General features: G+C 48.8%; 1 protein-coding gene across 2 annotated transcripts in view; it reads left to right on the forward strand.

Moving 5' to 3' along the window:
• Window positions 1-20,817, forward strand: part of LOC144128532 (adenylate cyclase type 8-like) — a 343,381-nt gene that overhangs the window by 249,791 nt on the left and 72,773 nt on the right. For both annotated transcript variants that reach the window (XM_077661985.1, XM_077661986.1), the window contains exons 2-4: window positions 8,850-9,171; window positions 10,282-10,837; window positions 19,289-19,515. In XM_077661985.1, coding sequence (XP_077518111.1) covers window positions 8,850-9,171; window positions 10,282-10,837; window positions 19,289-19,515 — 1,105 coding nt within the window. The remainder of the gene's footprint in view (window positions 1-8,849; window positions 9,172-10,281; window positions 10,838-19,288; window positions 19,516-20,817) is intronic.

Here is a 20,817-nt window from a genome sequence, read left to right on the forward strand (position 1 = left end):
CCAGCTTTCTCTGCTGCATCACCTTCCCGACCCCGTCTGCCCTCCGCACGACCTGGCGCCATCTCTCACGCCCACTCTCCGTCGTGTTATTCAGGAGCAGGTCGCTGCAGTTCTGCCATCCAGTCCCCCACCTCCTCCTGTGGCAGCGCCGCTCACCTATGCTGAAGCAGTCACCGGTACACGGCGCTCGCCCACCTCTGCCGCCTACCCTAGCAGCCCGGCCTTTTATGCTCCACCGCCGTCTATACCCCCGCCGCAGGTCCCGGTTCGTCGACCCCGCCGAAACCCCACGAACCCCTGGCGTACCGAGGACAATCGACCGATATGCTATTCCTGCGGTCTTCCGGGCCATGTCGCACGCTTTTGCCGTCAGCGATCTCCTCGTTCTGGCGATTTCATGCGTAATTTCCGCTACGATTCCGGGCCGCCCTTGCCTGATGTCTCTTCTGCCTCCTCTACACATCGCTCCCAGTACCCTACTCGTCGCTCGCCTTCCCCTCGTCGACGTTCCATTTCTCCGATGCTCCGCCGCCCGGACCCTCTCCCAGAGGAAAACTGACTGCCGCAGTTCAGGAGGCAAGAACTGCGTGTTTTGCCAACTTTTTAAGTCCTCCGTGTTCTCCTGCTAACGTGATTGAGGTGTCTGTTGAAGGCGTCCCCGTTCTCGCGCTCGTCGACACGGGTGCTGCAGTGTCAGTAATTAGTGATGCTCTTCGCCGCAAACTTCGTAAGGTGACAACGCCGCTGTCTGACTTTTCACTACGTACGGCCAGCTCTCAGCGCATCCACCCTATCGCAGCCTGCGCGGTCCGCGTTTCTATCAACGACGTCGCCTATACCATCGAGTTTGTTGTGCTGACCGCCTGCTCTCACGATGTCATCCTCGGCTGCGATTTCCTCTCGACCCACCGTGCAGTGATTGATTGTGCCCGTGCGGAACTTGAGCTTTCTCCCCTGTGTGATGTTTCGTTGTGTGACCTACCTGTGCGCTCCGCTAAGCTTCTTGTAGCTGCCGACACCGACATACCTCCCTCCTCTTCAGCCCTCGTTCCGCTCCGCCCCGACTCTTTCCTCAGCGGCCCTGTTCTTTTCACACCTACCGCAGCACCCACTCGCCATCAGCGCCTCCTCATTCCATTCGCCGTTGTCTCGATTTCCGATGGCCACTGCGCCATCTATGTCACCAACCCATTTTCTTACCCGTCGTTTGTTCTTCGCGGCGAATGCCTCGGCTCTATTGAAGAACTGGACCCTGCTCTTGCTTCCGAGTTCTCCGATACCCGTGCCTGCTCCCCAGTTACTGCCTTAGCCTGTTGTGCGACAGCGCCCGATCCGATTTCCATCGACGTCTTTCGTCGTAACATCGCTCCCGACCTTCCGTCCGCTTACCGTGACCAACTCTTGGAACTTCTCTGCCGCTTCCGCCACTCTTTCGACCTTTCCCAGCCCTCCTTGGGGCGCGCATTGGCCGTCTCTCACACAATTGACACTGGTACCCACGCTCCCTTGCGTCAGCGACCGTACCGAGTCTCGCCGAGCGAGCGCCGCGTCATCCGTGACAATGTTGACGACATGCTTCGGCGCGGCATAATACAGCCTTCTCACAGCCCATGGGCCTCTCCTGTTGTCTTGGTGACGAAAAAAGATGGCTCCATCAGGTTCTGTGTGGACTACCGCCGACTCAACAAGATCACACGCAAGGATGTTTATCCTCTACCCCGAATCGACGACGCACTGGATTGCTTGCAGGGAGCGGAGTATTTTTCATCCCTCGACTTACGCTCCGGCTACTGGCAGGTCCCGATGGCGGCGAACGACAGGCCGAAAACCGCTTTCGTCACCCCAGACGGCTTGTATGAGTTCAATGTGATGCCATTCGGCCTCTGCAATGCTCCAGCCACATTCGAAAGGATGATGGACACTATTCTCAGTGGCCTCAAATGGGAAACTTGTCTGTGTTACTTAGATGACATTGTCGTTTTTTCCAAAGATTTTCCTTCCCATCTGCACCGCCTTCAGCGCGTACTCACTAGCCTTACTGACGCCGGCCTCCAACTAAACTTGAAAAAATGTTACTTCGGTGCAACGCAGCTCACAATATTAGGCCATGTCATCTCCAAAGACGGCGTTCTTCCTGACCCTGCCAAACTTCGCGCCGTCGCTGACTTCCCCAAACCAACCACCTTAAAAGAACTTCGCAGTTTTATAGGCTTATGCTCATATTTTCGCCGCTTCATCCGAAATTTCGCCAGTATCATCGCCCCTTTAACGCAGCTTCTTGCCGGCAGCCCGAACCTTTCGTCTTGGTCCCCCGCCTGCGATACCGCGTTCAGCACTTTACGTCGCCTGTTGGTCTCTCCCCCCATCCTTCGCCATTTTGATCCCGCCTGTCCGACAGAAGTTCACACTGACGCGAGCGGTGTGGGCTTGGGCGCAGTTCTTGCCCAGCGAAAGCCTGGGTATCCGGAATACGTCGTCGCTTACGCCAGCCGCGCCCTCACCAAGGCGGAATCAAACTATTCTGTTACAGAAAAAGAATGTCTCGCCATCATTTGGGCAACTGCCAAGTTCCGCCCTTACATTTACGGCCGGCCCTTCTATGTCGTCACAGACCACCACGCCCTATGCTGGCTATCCTCCCTCAAAGATCCTTCTGGTCGACTCGCCCGCTGGGCTTTACGTCTCCAGGAGTTTGATATACACGTCATTTATCGCTCCGGCCGCAAGCACTCGGACGCCGACGCCCTTTCTCGTTCACCACTCCCATGCGAGTCAACCTCTGCCCTCGTCTGTGCCTACGAATTCTCTTCGTTCAACATCCCTGATATGCTCTCCGCACAATTGAAGGATCCTTGGATCAGCTCGCTGCTAAACTTCCTGAACACTCCCTCGCCGCATCCTTCGACCCGGACCCTTCGCCGCCAAGCCCACCACTTCGCCGTTCGTGATGGCCTCTTATACCGCCGTAATTACCTCCCCGACGGCCGGAAGTGGCTGTTGGTCATCCCTCGACACCTCCGTGCTACAATCTGTGCCTCTTTTCACTCCGCTCCACAATGCGGCCACGCCGGTGTACTGAAAACATATGCTCGCCTTCGTCAGCGATTCTACTGGCGAGGTATGTACCGCTACATACGTCAGTACATTCGGTCATGCATCGCCTGCCAACGTCGCAAGAAACCTCCCCACCCCGCCACCGCTCCTTTGCAGCCGTTACCTTGCCCTGGCCGTCCCTTTGACCGCGTCGGCATTGATCTTTATGGCCCGCTTCCAACTACTTCGGCTAATAATCGGTGGATCATCGTTGCCGTTGACCATCTCACCCGTTACGTCGAAACGTCGGCTCTCAAATATGCTACCGCAAACGATGTCGCCCACTTCATTCTACACAGTCTTGTTCTTCGTCACGGCGCCCCGAAAGAACTTCTGAGTGACCGCGGCCGTGTTTTTCTCTCGGACGCCGTCGAGGCCCTGCTCAAGCAATGCCAAATCGTTCATCGCTACACCAGCGCCTATCACCCCCAGACCAACGGCATGACTGAGCGGTTCAACCGCACTCTGAGTGACATGCTCGCCATGTACGTTGACACCGCCCACTCCAACTGGGATCAAGTGCTCCCGTTCGTCACGTACGCGTATAACACAGCTACTCAGACAACAACGGGGTTTTCTCCTTTCTTCCTCTTATATGGCCGGGAGCCTACATCCACCATGGACACCATCCTTCCTTATCACCCTGACCCTTCCGAGACCACCTTACTCTCCGAAGCTCACCTGTATGCCGAAGAATGCCGGCAACTTGCCCGCTCTTTCACCACACAGCAACAATGGGATCAGAAGCACCGTCGGGATTCCCCGGACCCTCCAGCGTCATACCCATCTGGCGCCCTCGTTTGGCTCTGGGTGCCTTCCTCCACTCCCGGCCTCGCCACGAAACTACTGTCTCGCTTTCACGGACCTTACCGGATTGTCCACCAAACTTCACCGGTGACTTATATCGTTGAGCCGCTCGTTCCCTCTTCGGACCACCGTCGCCGGGGGCGCGAAACTGTGCACGTTGAGCGCCTCAAGCCTTACTATGACCCGCCCATCCTCTCCTCTCCGTAAGTCGCCAGGATGGCTCCTTTTCGGAGGGAGAGTAATTGTAATGGGACCGACAGGCGCAGCGCAGCGAAGAAGCGGACGAGTTCAAGCGGAACAACGAAGAAGCAGACGAAGTGCAGCTGGGTTTTTCGAACGACGCCTGTGAGTGTGCCCGTCGTGTCGCCGGACAACCAAGACCAACCGACCTGTGCTTCAAATAAACGCCTTGACACATATTTGATCTTTTCCTTCTTTTTTCAAGTGGCCCGTGATGCTTTTATACCCGTTCCATGGGTTCAATAGCCCTAACGAATATGAGAGGCCTGCTCTTTGCTAGAGCCCACTTATTTTATTTTTTATTTATCAATGCTACTCTTGCTAACCTTTCGCCATAAAATTTAAGAAACTGTGATTTGCTATAGACATCAAAAATGCCCATATTTTCTTAACCAACTATGGAGATCTTAAGTCTTCCCAGGACGGTCATTACGCTAAATTGTGAACCACGGTCTAGTCATTATGCATCGCTCGTTGCCCAGCTTTTCCGTTTCAAAGCTAGAGCCGCTTGCTTTGATAGGTAAAAGTTTTCGCTCAGAGCACAGCCGCCTTTTATGTAGGAGTCAATCTCTCCGCTTTTTTATTTTCTAATCGCCTTCTAGTATTGCTTGCGTTCATACGGATGCCATGACGGTCTTTCATAACAACGCAGTACAGTATGATGTTTCTTCCTTTCATTTCTTCGGCACCGGCGGTAAAGAAGATAGGCACCAATGGCAGAGATTACTTAGGCCTGTTCATTACCGGTTTCATCACAAGCACGTCCTAGCGCTAATATTGTGAAGCAGAAGAACAACAGGACCCGGTATTAGTCCTCTTGGTGTTTGGTTTCAGCTCCAGAAATACTTCTCTTTACGTAAGCAAAAACTCTTCGATAGGAAGCTTTCAGTTTTGCGCATACTTGCGCGTAGAAATATAATGGCGTTGTTATCAGAAAACACGAGCAACGGAGCAACCATCCCGATAGTGCACAGAATTAGGGTCCTTGGCATGATAATCGAAGCCAATGGCGTCAACGGCGAAACGATCACTAAATTACAGCACAAGACGGCTAACGTCATGCGAATCCTCAAGAGGGTCACCAGCAGAAGAAACGGAATGAGGGAAGCGAGTCTCACACGACTCATACACTCTTTCGTTATGAGCCATATTGCGTACGTCGCGGCATTCCACAACTGGTACAAGGGAGAAGAAGCCGAGATCAACGTCCTCATCCGCAGGGTGTACAAGATAGCACTGGGTCTACCCGAGTCCACCAGCACGCAACGCTTGCTTCAGCTCGGGCTTCACAACACGCTTACCGAAATCGCCGAGGCGCAGCGCACTTCACAACTAGAAAGATTAGCGGGCACGAGAGCAGGACGCCAGATCATGGAAAGTGTTGGCATCCGATACCATGCACAACAAGGCCAGAAAGTCGCTGTTCCGGACGCCATCAGACAAACCCTAAGAGTCGACCCGATTCCATGAAACGTCCACCCAGAACACAACCGGGGAAAAAGAGTGGCCTGGGCCAGAGCTCTCCTACACAGCCACGGAGACGAAACGGGGACAAGGTACGGTGACGCCGTGGAATACGCAGAACGCTCGTGATTCGCGGTTGCGGTCGTCGATTCGACTGGCGAAACGCGCATAACGGCAAGTGTAGCGTGCGAGCGCGCATAAGAAGCGGAGGAAGCAGCGGTGGCCCTCGCCCTCACGGATCCGACGTGCACCACAGTTCTCTGCGACTCGCGACAAACGGTCAAAAACTTCGCCAAAGGATGCATCTCACAGACAGTGGCCATAATCCTGAGAAATCGAAAACTCCAGTGAGAGGAAGCTTTTTAAACCAGAATCCACTGGTTCCCGGCACACATGGGAGCTGTATCGAACATATATCGCTACCGAAACGAGACGGCACACGCCAAGGCGCGCGAGCTCGCGAACCGCGCCGGCGACCGTCGTCCATGGGACAGCACCAAAGTCTGTTGATTAGCTACAACGAAATTACCAAGCCAACCCCCCCCCCCCCCTGCCTGGCCCGCCGAACCTTCCCTCCGCCCAACGACAAGCTGGACAGGGCGCACGCGGTAGCCCTCAGACAACTGCAGACGCTGACGTACCCCAACCCGGCACAATACCACAGACTAGACCCCGGAACATACCCGACGAATATATGCAAGGTCTGCCACACTGCTATAGCAACTTTACCCCACATGCTCTGGGACTGTAGCAAAAACCCTGACGGTGCTAATTCCGGAGCCCTCCCGCCGCGGTGGGCCGCTGCCTTGCGCAGCCCCAGTGTCGGTGACCAACTCTGGGCCGTCCAGCAGGCCCGCGAGGCGACGGCGAGGCAACACCTCGACGTTCCCACGTGGGAGACCTAAGGCCCCGTCGGCGAAAGCTCTGCAGGACCAAATTATCAGAAAACGGGCACTGTAGCATCTTCGACCTCGGAGAAAGAGCGACCCCGCCTCGTTCAAGCCATGCCACTTTAAGAAAGGTGATATCGCGGCTTAATAAATGAAATGAAGCGACCTTACCCGCGGACACCAAAACTCGTTATGCCAATTTGCCAACAGGTGTTTCTGCCTTCAGATGTAAATTGCTGTTATTTCACAGTACTTGCGTATCCTGTGTGCCGTAAGAAATACGTAATCATACATAGTAGTCCCCGCTATTTCATATCCAAAGTCAGTGTGATTCCGCTGGCGTCGCTGCTTCTCCACAAACAAACCGCACCAGGCAAACCGCAACAAAGCTGTTTAAGCTTATTGCGTGTCTTGTCCTTGCCCATGCGTTGTCTTTGCCCATGGTGGAAGCCTCCGAATTTTTCAGCTTAAATTATTTAGGGTGTCAGTCACTTTTGCAGTTCTATCGGGGGACGCAAGTGACGATTGACTTACAACCTATCCGTTCACTGGTGAGCAACAAAGTTCAGAATAGTTGTTTGCATTCCATTGGGTGGCACACACACCGATATCGTATATGAATGTGGACAGTTTTTTAAATGAGTGTTGTTTCACTCAAGGGTCTGCGCACCAAAGCAAGGTGGATTTATGAAGCAACATGAGTAACATTAGCGCGCTGGACAGGGCTAGTAATAGTTGAAAAGAAGAAAACCTTACACACTCTTCACCCTCACAAGGATCAAAGTGAGGTCAACGCACTGCAACCGCTCTTTCGTTCCCCCTTTCTGCCCATGCCTCGACCCGCAACTCCCACATGGCTCCTGCGGAGTTCAGCAATGTTCTCATTTCTTAAGGTGGTCACCACTGCTGTTTAAGGCATGCTATGAGGCAGAGGCCGGTTACTGAAGAGAATATTTGCTCTGCGGAGTTCAGATTCACTCGCTCATTTCGGTCAGCGTACACAACTCAGCTCACTAATGAAGATTTGCTCATTTCTGTCTCACAATGGCACCGCTCACTGAGGGCGCAGAAGTGAAGCGCCGTTCAACTCCGTGGGTATATCAGACCCAAGACAGCCCTGTGCTTTCGCATTCACGCATCGCGTTATTTTACGAAGAGGGCATTCAAATGTTTGTACATCGAAGAAAACAACACACGAGCAACAACTTTGTTATTCTTACTGGTACGTATCAGAAAAAAAAAGGATTCCGCTCAATGTGGAGTTTTGTCGTCACAATTTGTACTAAAACGAAAAGGCATATACAATTTTTGGAAATGTAAATTTGGTTGTATAATGCGCAGTTATAAGTGCAGTGCTGTGCGGCTGCAACTGGTAAGAAATGCGCAAGAGTTAAGGAATAAAAAAGGCGCCCGGAAGCATAGCAGCAACAAAATCAATCTACACTCCCAAGAATGCTCGCCAGGATGATAGCAACAAGAACGATGCGCATTATAATGAAAAGCAACATAATGTATTGTGCATCGCACACGGCGCGTCGTGGTGGAGTATTGCACGCCCTCGCACGTACCGTATAATTTGGCTCCAATTTAATATAGCAGGCAAATAACGCAGCAAAAATACGACTTCTTCCATATGACCCAACGCAGTGGGCGGCCCGTATGAAACGTCAGGATCCTGCTTGGGCCAAGCAGTCGCCTGCAGTATTCTGAAATAAATAAATAAATAAATATATGCGTACGCGCCCACCAAAACGAAGCCGCTTGGTTGGAGGATTCCTAAATGTGCGGTAGTATATAATCAGGCGTAAATAAGCTCCGCAGGAGCGTGAGCAGAGATCATCGGGGACTGCGTCTTTCAGAAGCGTCCCAGGTGCCCGCAGTTTTCATGTTGGTTGGCATCAGCGGAAGAGCTATTGATGTGCATGTTCTTACTCACACAGAAAGTTCTAAGTCGATGCGTTTACTGAGGAGAGATTGCGTGCATCATCATAGCTATGCATATAGTGTTATTCGCAGTTGGAAAGAGACAAGAGAAGAGAATTCGCGGGAGGTTAGGGAGGCAAATGCCCAGCTGGCTACCCTACACGTGGAGGTGGCGAGAAAGGAAGCGAAAAATGAGAGGTAAGAGAAACTAAAGATCAGTTCGCAGTGCGGAATGTGTCCATGTTGTCGTTTGGCCCGAGAAACCAGACTCCCACAGTCATTCTAGAGGTCGGCTGTCAGGCGTGTTGCAGGTACATCGCTTGCGACCATCGTGTAGCGCGTGTTGATATTTAGCGGTGATGTACAGAATGTGTGCCTTGACGAGCTGCTCGAGTGCCTAAAATGCGCCGCCTCCGTGTACGCCATTCGCAGGGTCCGCTCACAGTACCTGTGGTTCAAGGCACTCCGGCGAATCCAGGACTCCTGGTCGTCACCGCCGCCGTCAGGGGGGCCCTGCCATGGCGTGCAGCCGCTGGGCACCGTGTCGCTGTCGGTGAGCAACCGGGACGGCCGCCGCACGCCCATGTCCATCGTTGGCTGCAATGGCTCGTCCAGCGTGCAGCCGGCCGACCAGGAGCTGCTGCAGTTCCCCGACGGACAGACCGCCAAGCTGTGGAGAACCGGAAACCCCAGCGCCAACTCGGTCGTCATCTCGGTGTCTCCAGCGTGCTCCGAGTCCAACGGCTCCTTCCACGTGAGTGACGTATTCTTCAGCCAGCTCCTGCTCTACGGGCACGTCATCTACCACATTGACCCAGATAGCAGACTGCCTCTGTCCGACCCTTCAAATTAGACTGTGAACTTTATTTCTGCAGCAACCAAGTGGTATTAATTTCCTTCAGCTGGACATATTTATCTTGACGATGCTTTTTACACAATAGCCTCCAAACTAGATCTAGTCGATTCGGAATACAAGGAAATGGGAAGAGGTGCTCGTTATAGCATACATGACGGAAGCCAGCAGTTACTGAAACCAAGGAGCATAGGGGATGTCTTTTTTTTATTAGTTTTCATCAATGGGCGATTAACAAAAGCAGAAGGAAAACAACCACGCGGCGCTGGAGCGTATTTGAATCCACGACTCCGAATTTCGCGTCCGGTGCTCTACCAACTGAGCTACGGCGCGACGGCTGTGCAATCTTCTGTTTCGAGGCCACAGCGTCTGATCTGAAATCACGCTGACGAAGTTCATGAGTAACTTACCATGGTTTTTCCTTAGGCTGTGGTCAGTGAACAATCAACTTCTTCAGGGACAAAACTAGCATCCGCCAAAGCCAGCTTAACTGCAGTGGTGCTACACAGACGCAACGGTGCCGAAAGCGACAGTGGATTTCGAATATCGGCCAACAGGAAAATTTTTCAAGTCAATTAAGTTCGATCTTTACGACATGCGAGCGGAAACTTTTGATCAGCTTATTTTCCGGGCCTCTCTGATTGCACAGCTGAAACTCGCCGTTAACTCATTCCCTGCTGCTGTCGGCAGGGAACGACATAGTGTTTTGGCCGTTCGCGCACTGAGAACGTGTGCAGGTTCTCGAGAATGCTGTGACCGCAGGGCATTGTCTAATAAGAAAGAGGACATTTTGCGAGTGTTGTGCAACGCACTAAGCATTGCACAGATCATTACTTTGTACTGCATTTTAATTAGGCTCAATAGTTGTGAGCAATTGTTTACTCTGTAAATACGCAAAATCGCTTATTGGAAAAAGTAATTACTACTTCATGAACCGCGATCTAATAAGTGTCTTAAGCCGCATGGTTTGGGGGAATGCCGGTGCACATCGTTCTACTTGGCATATTTCAGGACAGCACCAGCACTGCAGTGGCTGTGGCCACACCGGCCGGCTTCAGATCAGCAGCTGGTTCCTTCGACGAAGGCGCCGACGGAGCCGACAACAACAACGTCGCCGACGGAATAGCCGGCTCACGATGTACCGGGCCTCCCGGTCCGGGGGGTGGTCAGGGCGACGGCGGAGGAGGGGGCGGCGGAGGAGGGGGAGGCATGCAACAGCACTTCAAGAAGGGCTTCCGCTTCGGCAGCTTCACGTTCCCGCGCATGACGAACAGCTTCCGAGACGACCGCCTCGAGCTCGCCTACCAGCGCTACTCCCACCGGCAGCGCCGTCGCGCTCTCGTCATCGTCAACCTCATCGACGTGTTCCTGAAGTTGGCCCTGCTGGTGGCCTTCTTCGCCACTGGAGGGGGCGACGATCCCGAGCTGACCCAGTGCGCCCTGCTCCGGTACCTCCCCTGGATAGTGGTGAACGTGCTGCTCTGCGTGCTCACATGCTGGAGGTTCTTCGCAAACAACTACTTGCACTGGGGAGCGGCGTTCATCTGGCTGGCGCTAAACGCGCAGGGTGAGTTCCAGCATCATCCCTTCTTGAGATTTGTTTTGCACTCGATCGGGTGAAGCCACTGGAACTTTCACTCGAGGCTAAGACTCTGTGAGCTGTGTGGCTGAGCAAAGCTCAATCCTTTCGAGCCGCCTGTACAGTGCTGCTGTTGTGGTCAATCGTTTTTCTTTTCAATTCGGGACGCCTGTATACAATGATAGATCTCGACAGAACTTTCCGCTATCAGCACTCTTTGTCTCAAGAAGGCTGCCTCTTCACCCCTTTCCATTATTCACATGAGCACGCTTTACTTGACAGGCATGAAAAAAGTGCTAGCGCACTAAAAAAATCTAGAAAAAATTGTCACAAGTCTGTGAGATCCAGAGAAATAAAATAAATATGACCGCTTCAAGTTTTTAAATCTGCGTCACCGCGAACAGAATAGCTTCGCTGGCCACTGCACGAGAGCACTATGGTATTTTTTTCTGCATTGACTATACTTAACAAATTGAAATACAAAATAGACTAATCGGAAAGGTTACCTGGTGTACAGATGACTGGTCTCAATAGAAATTATTTAAGTTTTTCGTTTTCTCCAGTGCACGTATCCATTTTGGTATACATGGCTGAGGTTTCGAAACCACTACACTTTCACAAACAGAATCCCCAAATTACTGAAGAATATCTCTGGCATGAATATCTGCGTGTCCAACAATCGTTCGGCATTTGGACATGCTATCTAAACCCAATAACATTATCATACCACACGGCACATCATAATCATTCTCGACAGCCGAAAACCGAATTCCACAAGATCCTCATTGAATTCCGTATATGCTGTCGCCGCAACCGACCACCTCTCATGAGTAAATGCGACTCTCGCGCGCTGTGCATTTCATGTCCTCGTCTTTATCAACTTCCATCCGTGCATAGCGGATCCAGAACACACCGCAATACCAGTATCTCTTAAGGCGCGTTAAGCGGCCCCAAAATTGTATAGTGCTTTGCAACTGAGGTCCCCAATCACCGATTTCGCTGATATTTACCTGAATCTCGACCTCAATACTGTAGCCTTGAACCGAAAGCGAAATGAAACGTGATGTGCCAGCGCGCATACTTCACTTTTGGCCAAGGAAGTTACATCGGCTGTAATTTTTTTATGCAGTTTCAGCAATCAGGAAGGACTAACATGAGCACTGCATTTTAAGAGAAAAAAAAAACTAAAACTCCACTTGCTTTTTATAGAGCACGGAATACTGTTATGCAACTACATGACAAAACTTTATTAATTTTAATTTAGCATATTCGGGTGTATGGGGCGTTTATTTGAGTTTAGCATTAATCGGAACGGTCGGGTGCGAGTCGAATGTGTCTTAGGCGAAACTGAATTATGAAGCCTGGGATTTTACTGCAAAAGAGTGAAAGAACATTTCGTCTCTAACAATTAAACTGTATTGGAAGTGAGGTTTGGCTTAATTTCAGGGTGAGTTCGAAAAGTACGCTTAAGAATGCAGGGCCGAAAAACACAACTACTAAGCGGAGGCCTGATTGCATCATTATATCAAGTGCTACCTACGCTAAAGATTTTCTGCTCCAAGGCTCTTGTGTGTTAGAATGCTTGCTGGGATGTTGAAGGGATAACATAAAAAGCAAAAAATGGGTGAGCTATCGCTTGTTCAGTGTTTTCGCTGTGCGGAAACAGAGGCTTGAATTTCACGGACACAGAAGTGCGGCGCAGGAGATGGTAATGCATGCCATGAACTGACAGCAATAAATGCCAAAAGGAAATTCCTCATTTGGGAAACAGTGAGCAAAAAGAAAGAAATTCCATTTTACATCCCACTCAAAAGTGGGAACGTCTAGTACCGAGCACCAGAAATGTACAGTGTACTTCTAATTACACTGACGGAAGGCAACAGCCAACAAAACCATGGTACACAGGGTTTTTTTTCCAGTTTGTGGTGTTAATTAATTGTATATGAATAGTACATATAATAAATTACTTAAAAATAATTGATATAAAGTAGAACAAAGAGAGCCACATGCCGCTGGTGGGCTCCGAACCGACGTCCTCCGAATGTCACTGTCCGGTCCTCTGTACCAACTGAGCTACGGTGACGACTCTCCTGTCACGTAGTGTGACGGCAGTCGAAGCAGCGATGAAGACGGACGAAAGGGTCTTCTAAAAGAAAACTGTTTATTGGGCTGACTTGCACCCAAAAGGGACTGAATCACTCGGCGGCGGCGAAGCGACAAGCGTGCTCGGCGGTCCTCGAACAGAATGCCCGCAGCTGTCGGCCGTGCTCAATTTAAATCTGATAGCGAACCTTCGAAATAAAGCGTGCAAAGTTACTAGAACATTCCGGAACAACGTAGAATCAGCTCTGCCTGGCTGCGATCAATCGAGATAAATCTAGTCGCGTGTTGCGTCGAAAAGAAAGCGATAAGGTGGTGTGGCGGCAGATTTGAAAAACGAACAACACTGCAAATATTCGCGGCACTCCTATCTTCGGCTTTAGAGGGTACTTATCTGTAGCGTAACCGAATCTTGAGGGTGTTCACCAGCGCCACCCTCGTCCATAGCGGCGGACGTAGTACGCCCCGCATTCGCCGCGAGTGCCATAGGTAGCGTAAGAGGGTTCTCGAACAGCTTCCGCCCTCGCCGTTCGACCGCGTTCCTACGTTGCACTCGCGGCAATACAGGACGTACTACGTCCGCCGCTATGGACGAGGGCGGCACTGGTGAACAGTCTCAAGGACCCCCGAAAGCAGAAGATTGGACAGCCGCCGCCGTAGCTCACTTGGCAGAGCACCAGACGCAAAATTTGGAGGTCGTAGGTTCATACCCAACGACGGCTTGTGGTTGTTTTTTTCTTCTGCTTTCTTATCTATTATCTTGAATATATTGTTATTATACACTATTTATCTCCAATTAGCACCATGAAATTGAAAAAAAAATCTCCTATGCTCCTCGGTTTCGTTGGCTGTTGGCTTCCATCGTGTAAGCCATAAGGAGCACCTCTTTTCATTTCAGTTACATTCTAACTACACTGTACGATTTAAAAAACACCGTCAGGTGCAGAAAATTACCTAAAATTCTAATATTCAAAGTTTTTATTGAATAACAGGATTTGTACCCGAATGAGACGTCGAACAATATCACCCATGTCCAACATTCCTGGATAAAAATTTTGAAATTTTAAAACCAGGACTTTTTATATAAATATTGGACGTAATTGTGCAATATTCTAATATGTAGTCAAATCCTTCTTTTAAACCGTTTCCATATATTCGCATTGAGCAGTTAAGACTGCCTTAAAAAGCCAATGGGACACGCTTTTCATGGTAGCAAAAATGTTAATTGAAAAAAAAATAAAAGAGTGACACCGGGTGATCTGCGGATACATTTTGATTGTTATTGTGATATCTTATTTTAAATGAAAAAATTGCTTTCATAAATGATTTCCCTCTCAATAATGCTTTTTTATAGGATTGTTGGGTGTACAAGCACTAGCCCGTGAATTTCGAGAAATGTAAAACCCGAAAATGAAGACCTAATTTAGAGTGTATAGAAGTTCCACATCGACTTTTACGAAATTAGATTCTTGGAAACTTTTCTACAATGCTTCTTCCGACACATGCACATCATGGACATGGAGGGTTATATCTCGTCATGGCAGTAAGATTGAAGAACTCTAACCGGATCACATTTCTGGCTGACCATGTTTTGGTAGGTTTAGCGGCCGGCCTGATTTACATAATATCTGTTGTCCAAGTTCCGCAGCAAGAAGAAATAGGTACATATGCATGTTGATGCTGTTTCTTATCGATATACATAAAAGCACCAAAGCTTAGCTAAAGTTTTGGAATTCGTCATATGACTGCTCTGCCCCAGGAAAGTCGGCACTTTATTTGTTGAAATGTTTTCTAATCTCTGCGTATTTTGACGGCTTAGTGATCGTTATATCGCGCACAGAAAAGTAATGTCATCTAGTGTAGCGCGTGTGGTCTGGAATGACCGCAAATGTTCTATTTAATACAGAATTCTGCTGTTTCCTTGCCCTAAATTCGCACTAATTTTCGTGAGTCTTACCTTTTCGTCACACAGTGATAGCTTTTGCTTGTGCCAAGCTAATAATAATGGACGTATTGCTCTCAGATTAAAACAAAAATGCAGAAAACTAAAGAGCCCTAATTGGTCTGCATGCTCACGGTAATTACGAAGCCTAAAAGAATTTATGTACAACTCTGACTGGCACTCCCGGCTTCCGTCCCCTCAAAAAACTCTACATCGCCGGAAACGTTCGTTCAACTGACTAAATTATGAGAAGCAACCTACATCCAACCTATTAAAAAGCAAGTGTGCAACGAAGTGGAAAACTGTTATCAGGTTTGTTAATCTCGCGTCCTTGAATTACCTCTAACTGCTTGCATTTGCAGATCTTCACTCATTAGGTTGTGTACTGGAGTCTAGGGATGGAAGAGAACAATAATGAAAATACGGTTTCCGGGAACTCGACATCCAAGCCTTGTGTCGGCCATTCCACATCGCTAGAGCAGCTCCACACATGGCTGCGTCATGCGTCCGTCAGCGCGGCTAATAAACCGAAAGAGGCTTTAAGCGAGAGGCCGGGGCACATGCGCAGAAAGGCGTGAAATACGAATTAAAATCACGCTTACGGGCCCGGAAAGTTCAAAATTTTCACGTTCACGCTTTATTTGAGTGTTTTGTAGTATTTGTTTTATCCCGCCTCCTCTTACACTCCAATACCATTCGCCCGCGCCCTCCACTCGTGGTCTTCACCTCAATGCTCTTCCGTACGTTCCGCACTCCCACCCTTCGTCGTTCGGCCTGTCTCCCTTCTTAATCACCAGAGGCGCGGCACTGCGTACTCAAAAATAATTAGTGGGTGCCAACGAAGTTAGCGTACCACCACCGCCGCTTCCACAGCCGATGGCGTCGCTTCGTCAAAGAATAGTGCGCCGCGAAATCGATTAACCCCGCAGGGCTACGGTTTACGGGCGTTGTTGCCATCTCGCATGACTATTATAGGCGTCGTCGAAGTCTTTGTCCCCCCCCCCCCCAGCCCCCACCCCCTTCACTTTCTATTTTCTGATACGCCAGTGAACGCGCCACCCGCATCGTGAAAATTCTGGCAAACCCGGAATGCAATTAGCAGGCGAGCGAAGGCGGCGATGGGTCCGAGCCACGCCGGCCCTGGAGTGTTCATCTTCGTCGCTTAATCATTAAATCAATGAGCTGGCGGCAGCGATGGCTCTTCGAATCACTTCATCTCCGCTGACCAAAAAGGGGGGTCCTGATCTGCCCCCAAATTTTCCCAACGCTCGGGATCGTTAATCGCGGTCCTCTCATGCAGGATATATTTCCCCAACCTCGTTGTTCTGTCCTTCTGGGCGCCCATTCGTCGCGCCTCTTGTGAGCAATATTACGTTGGCAAAGCCGCGCTGACGCACCGTTCTTGTTTCTTTTTTTGCGTGACTCGCAGCTACTTCGCACGTGAGCTGAGTAAGTCGGCCTCGGTAACTTGAGCCGTGTCTGATCATAAAAATACAGGTGAATGAGAAAGAAAAAAAGTGGAAACAGCTGAAGCAGGAAAGAATAATTGAAAAAAAAAGCACGGTAAATTTTCTACCGGAATTTTTTAGTTTTTTCTTTCTTTTGCCCGTCCTTGGCGCTATTTACTGATCCCTTTCCGCCGCAAGGATTGCAAGGAGGCCTGATTCGGCAAAACAAAACAACAGGCTTCTGCCTTTTTTCTGTTGTGCGGGGAAATTACAGTGTATACACCAACAACAGCAAAAGAATTCTGTATGATTCCATTTGCTTCTTGTACTTTCAATTTCCTGGAATAAAAAAAATACAAACAAACAGCACTGATCACAGGAAGGAACGCCCCACAAGGGGTAACACTATTCACGGTTCTATTAAAACACAGTGAGCAGTTTTACAGGAAAAAAAATTAGTGAGAACTAGTTGTGTTGGTGTACCTATGAATCCAGCTCTCCTTGAATTGCGTTGATTTTAAAATTTTCACCAGGTCTGTCCGGTGCTTCAAGCTCTTTTTTCAGCTGCAATCGTGTCTCAACTTCATCTGGCAATAAGAAAGGCGGCACAAATTCGACTTAATGCTCTACATTCCAGCAATATCGGTCGCAATTTTTTGGCACAGCCTATTGACGCCTGTTACGTCTTCATACATGATGTGCTTTCGGCACCATACAAATCATTGTAACAGTTCTGATATAAACGAGAACTTTTGAATGAATTTGCTATTCCGCTAAACAGCCGACATCTGCGCGAAAGAAAATTGTCTAAATGTCACAGTTTTCTGCTTGCAGAGGTAAACAGAACAAAATAACACGGCGCAGATAACTTTTCTTTATAGATGCACTAGGGAACCATTGTCGGGATATTTGTCCGGCGGTAGTAAGACCTGTCCAGCAGCGGATGAACAGCTCAGTAGGAAAGAGGAAATCATGTGGAGCAAATTGCAAACCAGGGTGTTTCCAAACCCTCAACTGTACAGTAAATGGCATCCAGAGGTCTTTAATCCTATATGTACGCACTGCAAAAGCATTGCAGACCTAGTCCACATGGTCTGGACCTGCCCTCTCTATAACGACCCGAATAGAATTGTACAATCCTGGGAGACCTTATTGCTCAACCGTAAATCAGAAGAGCAACGCAAAGTCATCGGTCTCGCCCTTACCGCCGCCGAGTCCTAAAGAATTCCGGCCGACGGTTAGGGGAATGAATGGGGGTTTAGAAAATAGTTTTCTCTCCCGTCATTTACGGTGCAAATTAAAGTTATTTCTGTCTGTCTTGTCCAGCGGTAAGTATTAAAGCTCACAAAATGGCTGATAAATCAAATGAAAGGCATCTTTCTCAAGCGCACATACTGCCGCCTAGTTTTGGACGCCTAGAAGTTCGGTGCGCAAAAAATTGAAAGAATTTAGCTATTGTGCTTGTTTCTATTGCTGCATTGTCAGCGTTGAACACTAGAAGCCTTAAGAACTTTTCAGTGTTCTAGCCTTTAGTTTCCTTGCGACTTTTTTCTTATAAGCTAGATTAGGAGTCAACTACATGTCGTATGGTACCTTTAAAACAACGCGTAGCTTTTAAAAAATTCAGAAGTTTTTGAAACCTTACCCACATAAAACACACACAGTTACATGACCTCATATGTTCTTTTGCGCTTGAATATATCGCTTCATATGCTCTCTTCTGAAAAAATGTTCGCCATGACGGAACGTAACCCTGATACAACAGGAAAGCTCATTTCGATGTATTTTATTTTCGGAAGCGAATTTTTTATCTCTGCACTAAAATAAAAGTGAGTGTGTGCTGCTAATAGAGATCCACGAAATTCTTTGTATTTTTGGCACCCAGAAGCACAGCTCTGCAATGATCATTTCTGGTGCTCTTGAGATTTCTCTGATGCCGGCGCACCCAAAAGAAAAAAGACGCTGTTTCTGTTTTTAATTACCTATACGAGCAGGAAAGTGTGAATACTGATCCAAATTGGAGCATTGACCCGTATGATATATATCTCTATGACGCATGACATTTCCAGCTTCAAAGCAAAGCAGAACTTACATGAAGGTTCAAAACTTCCACTGGGTCGGTCTCATTTTGTATTGACCAAGGAAAACAAGTTCTTTGTTTTATTTTCTTCTCTTTGTTTGCAAAAAGAAAAAAAAGTCAACTTAGCCTGAAGTTCTTCCTGGGAGCCCTGTCTATAACCAATAGACGATACCAACGATTAGCGCAGCCAGTTTGCTCCTAGGCCTCAATTTTTCATCCCAAAATCGTTCTTCGTGATGAAAATGTCAGTTGCAATAGGTATAAATTTTTTCAGGTGCTGGTCGCCGTCGATAATTTGCTAAAGAACATTCAGAAACAAGACCAGGTTTCAGCGGGAGTAGCTTACGCTCGTCACTGCTCAGTTTTTTTCTTTTTTAAAAATACGTATTTGCCATGAAAAGCAAATAAAGGTACTGGAGTTCAAATGAACCTGGCCGTCTTCCAGAACTCAATTTAGGCGAGGCAAAAATGGCCATGTGCAAAAACTATAGCATATCAGTATCTCTGACAGTGGATGCAAGAACAAGGGTATTGGTCAAATCTCCCAGCACTATTTTCACTCAAGACAAGGAGGCATCGCCTTTAGTACAACGAAAATGAAAATATCTCCTTTATGTTTCTTGCGCTTTTTTAAATTTTTCATCGAATAACTACACTTATTTCTTCCGGCTTTCAAGCGGTACTCATTATTAAAAGCTTTGCGCTTGTTTCATGTGTAATCCATTTGAACACTGCACGGCTGCATATTTCACACGGAAATCCTCGTAGAACGCGGAAGCTAGAGTGATTCATGCGCGTCACGCGCCATGGTGCCCGCCTTACTGCTTCCCCGCATCGCTTTCTATACTCCTCGCTTCGTGTTTTCGCAGGCAACGGCAACTTCGGCGTGACGTGGGGCGAGCTGCGCTTCGAGCCCGGTGGCGACGTGTCCGGCGACACGGTGTGGCACGTGATGTTCACCGTGTTCGTGACATACGCCATGCTTCCGCTGCCGCTCAAGTGGTGCATCGTGTGTGGCGTGCTTGCCTCGGTCGTCAACCTCGTCGTCAGCAGCGTGTACCGCGCCTTGCTGGACGGGCCCGTGTTCGAGCGAATGGTGGGTGGTAGGCGGCGCTCACGTCGCGCTCTTCGGGTCGCCGTCGTCAGGCACGTGCGCCCAGCGAGTTGCTTGACATCCGCGGTCATTTGCACAGTCCAACGTGCTTCATGTTGTGGTGCCGGAAATTCGTATTGTGAGGCTTTTCTCTTTAGTTTTTGTGACTGCCTTTCTGCGCTGCCTGTCATCTCCTCCTTGAAGCGGACAGGCGGGAAGAAGTCGTTACTTTCCGTTGTGTCTCTTAGTGTGCGCCTCTGAGTGTGTTCAGTAGTGAACATCTTAATAAAAATGCGCGTAGCAGGAATTATTGGCAGGAACTTACACTCTTCAACCTGGTAGAATTCAGTGCTTTTATCACCTCAATCAAGCTTTCGTTTTTTAATAAAAAGAGGTGTTAAAGAGAGAAGCAAGCGCAATTATGCGAAGGATAAAAAGTGATTTTATTGGATACAATCGGGGTTAGGTCAGTTTGATTATAGCAACGAACCTCCGTGATACTTTTACGAGCTTGTCCGCGAAGGCGGATAAACGATATCTTAATTAAGAGTGCGGTAAGTTAGATCAGGTGCGGAAGTGAAGCCAGGATTGAAAAAACCACGCCGGTTTCTTTCAGGTCGAGCGTGTCAGTTTTATTGTCGCTTTGTTGCCGCTCTCTCTCGACGATTTGAAGTAGAGCTGAATCGAGATTCATCTGAAACACAGCTGTCGTTATTCACCGCGAACTTCCTTCATATCATCTTAGTGAATAACGTGCACGGGAAATGCGGTACGTTTCGCGTCTTCAGTTTTTCGCATCATTAGTATAACTTTGCTGTTTTTAGATTAGCAGCGTATTAACATTGTTTTTGTTCTTTATGGAACACATGAGGTGCTATTGTAGTGCACATAATTTGTTCGAGGGTGACGCAGCGTAATATTACCGGCGTCTATAAGAAGATGTAGAGTTACGGCACCTCACCCGCAGTTTTTCTTTACGCACTGCTTGATAGCCCTGCTTATTTATTTATTAAAGTAACTTCACTGACATCTTTGTAAGGAACATTTCTTAACGTTAGGAATATTGGCCGAGGTTGAATAAGGAAAGTTGTGCAGAAAAGTCCATAAGGCTAGTCGTTTAGTGCGTACGCGATGGGTACAACTCTTATGATTCATATGAAGCGTAGCAAGCGCGTTAGTTGGCATCTGTTTGGTGAAACTTAAACATCGCAGTATTACAGTTGGCCAAGGCACTGATTGTGAGACTTCGCGTTTTCACAGGAAACACGCCTGTGCATTGACTGTAAAGCATTTTATTCGCCGGAA

This window comes from Amblyomma americanum, chromosome 4 (assembly GCF_052857255.1).
Source record: "Amblyomma americanum isolate KBUSLIRL-KWMA chromosome 4, ASM5285725v1, whole genome shotgun sequence".
Taxonomy (NCBI): domain Eukaryota; kingdom Metazoa; phylum Arthropoda; class Arachnida; order Ixodida; family Ixodidae; genus Amblyomma; species Amblyomma americanum.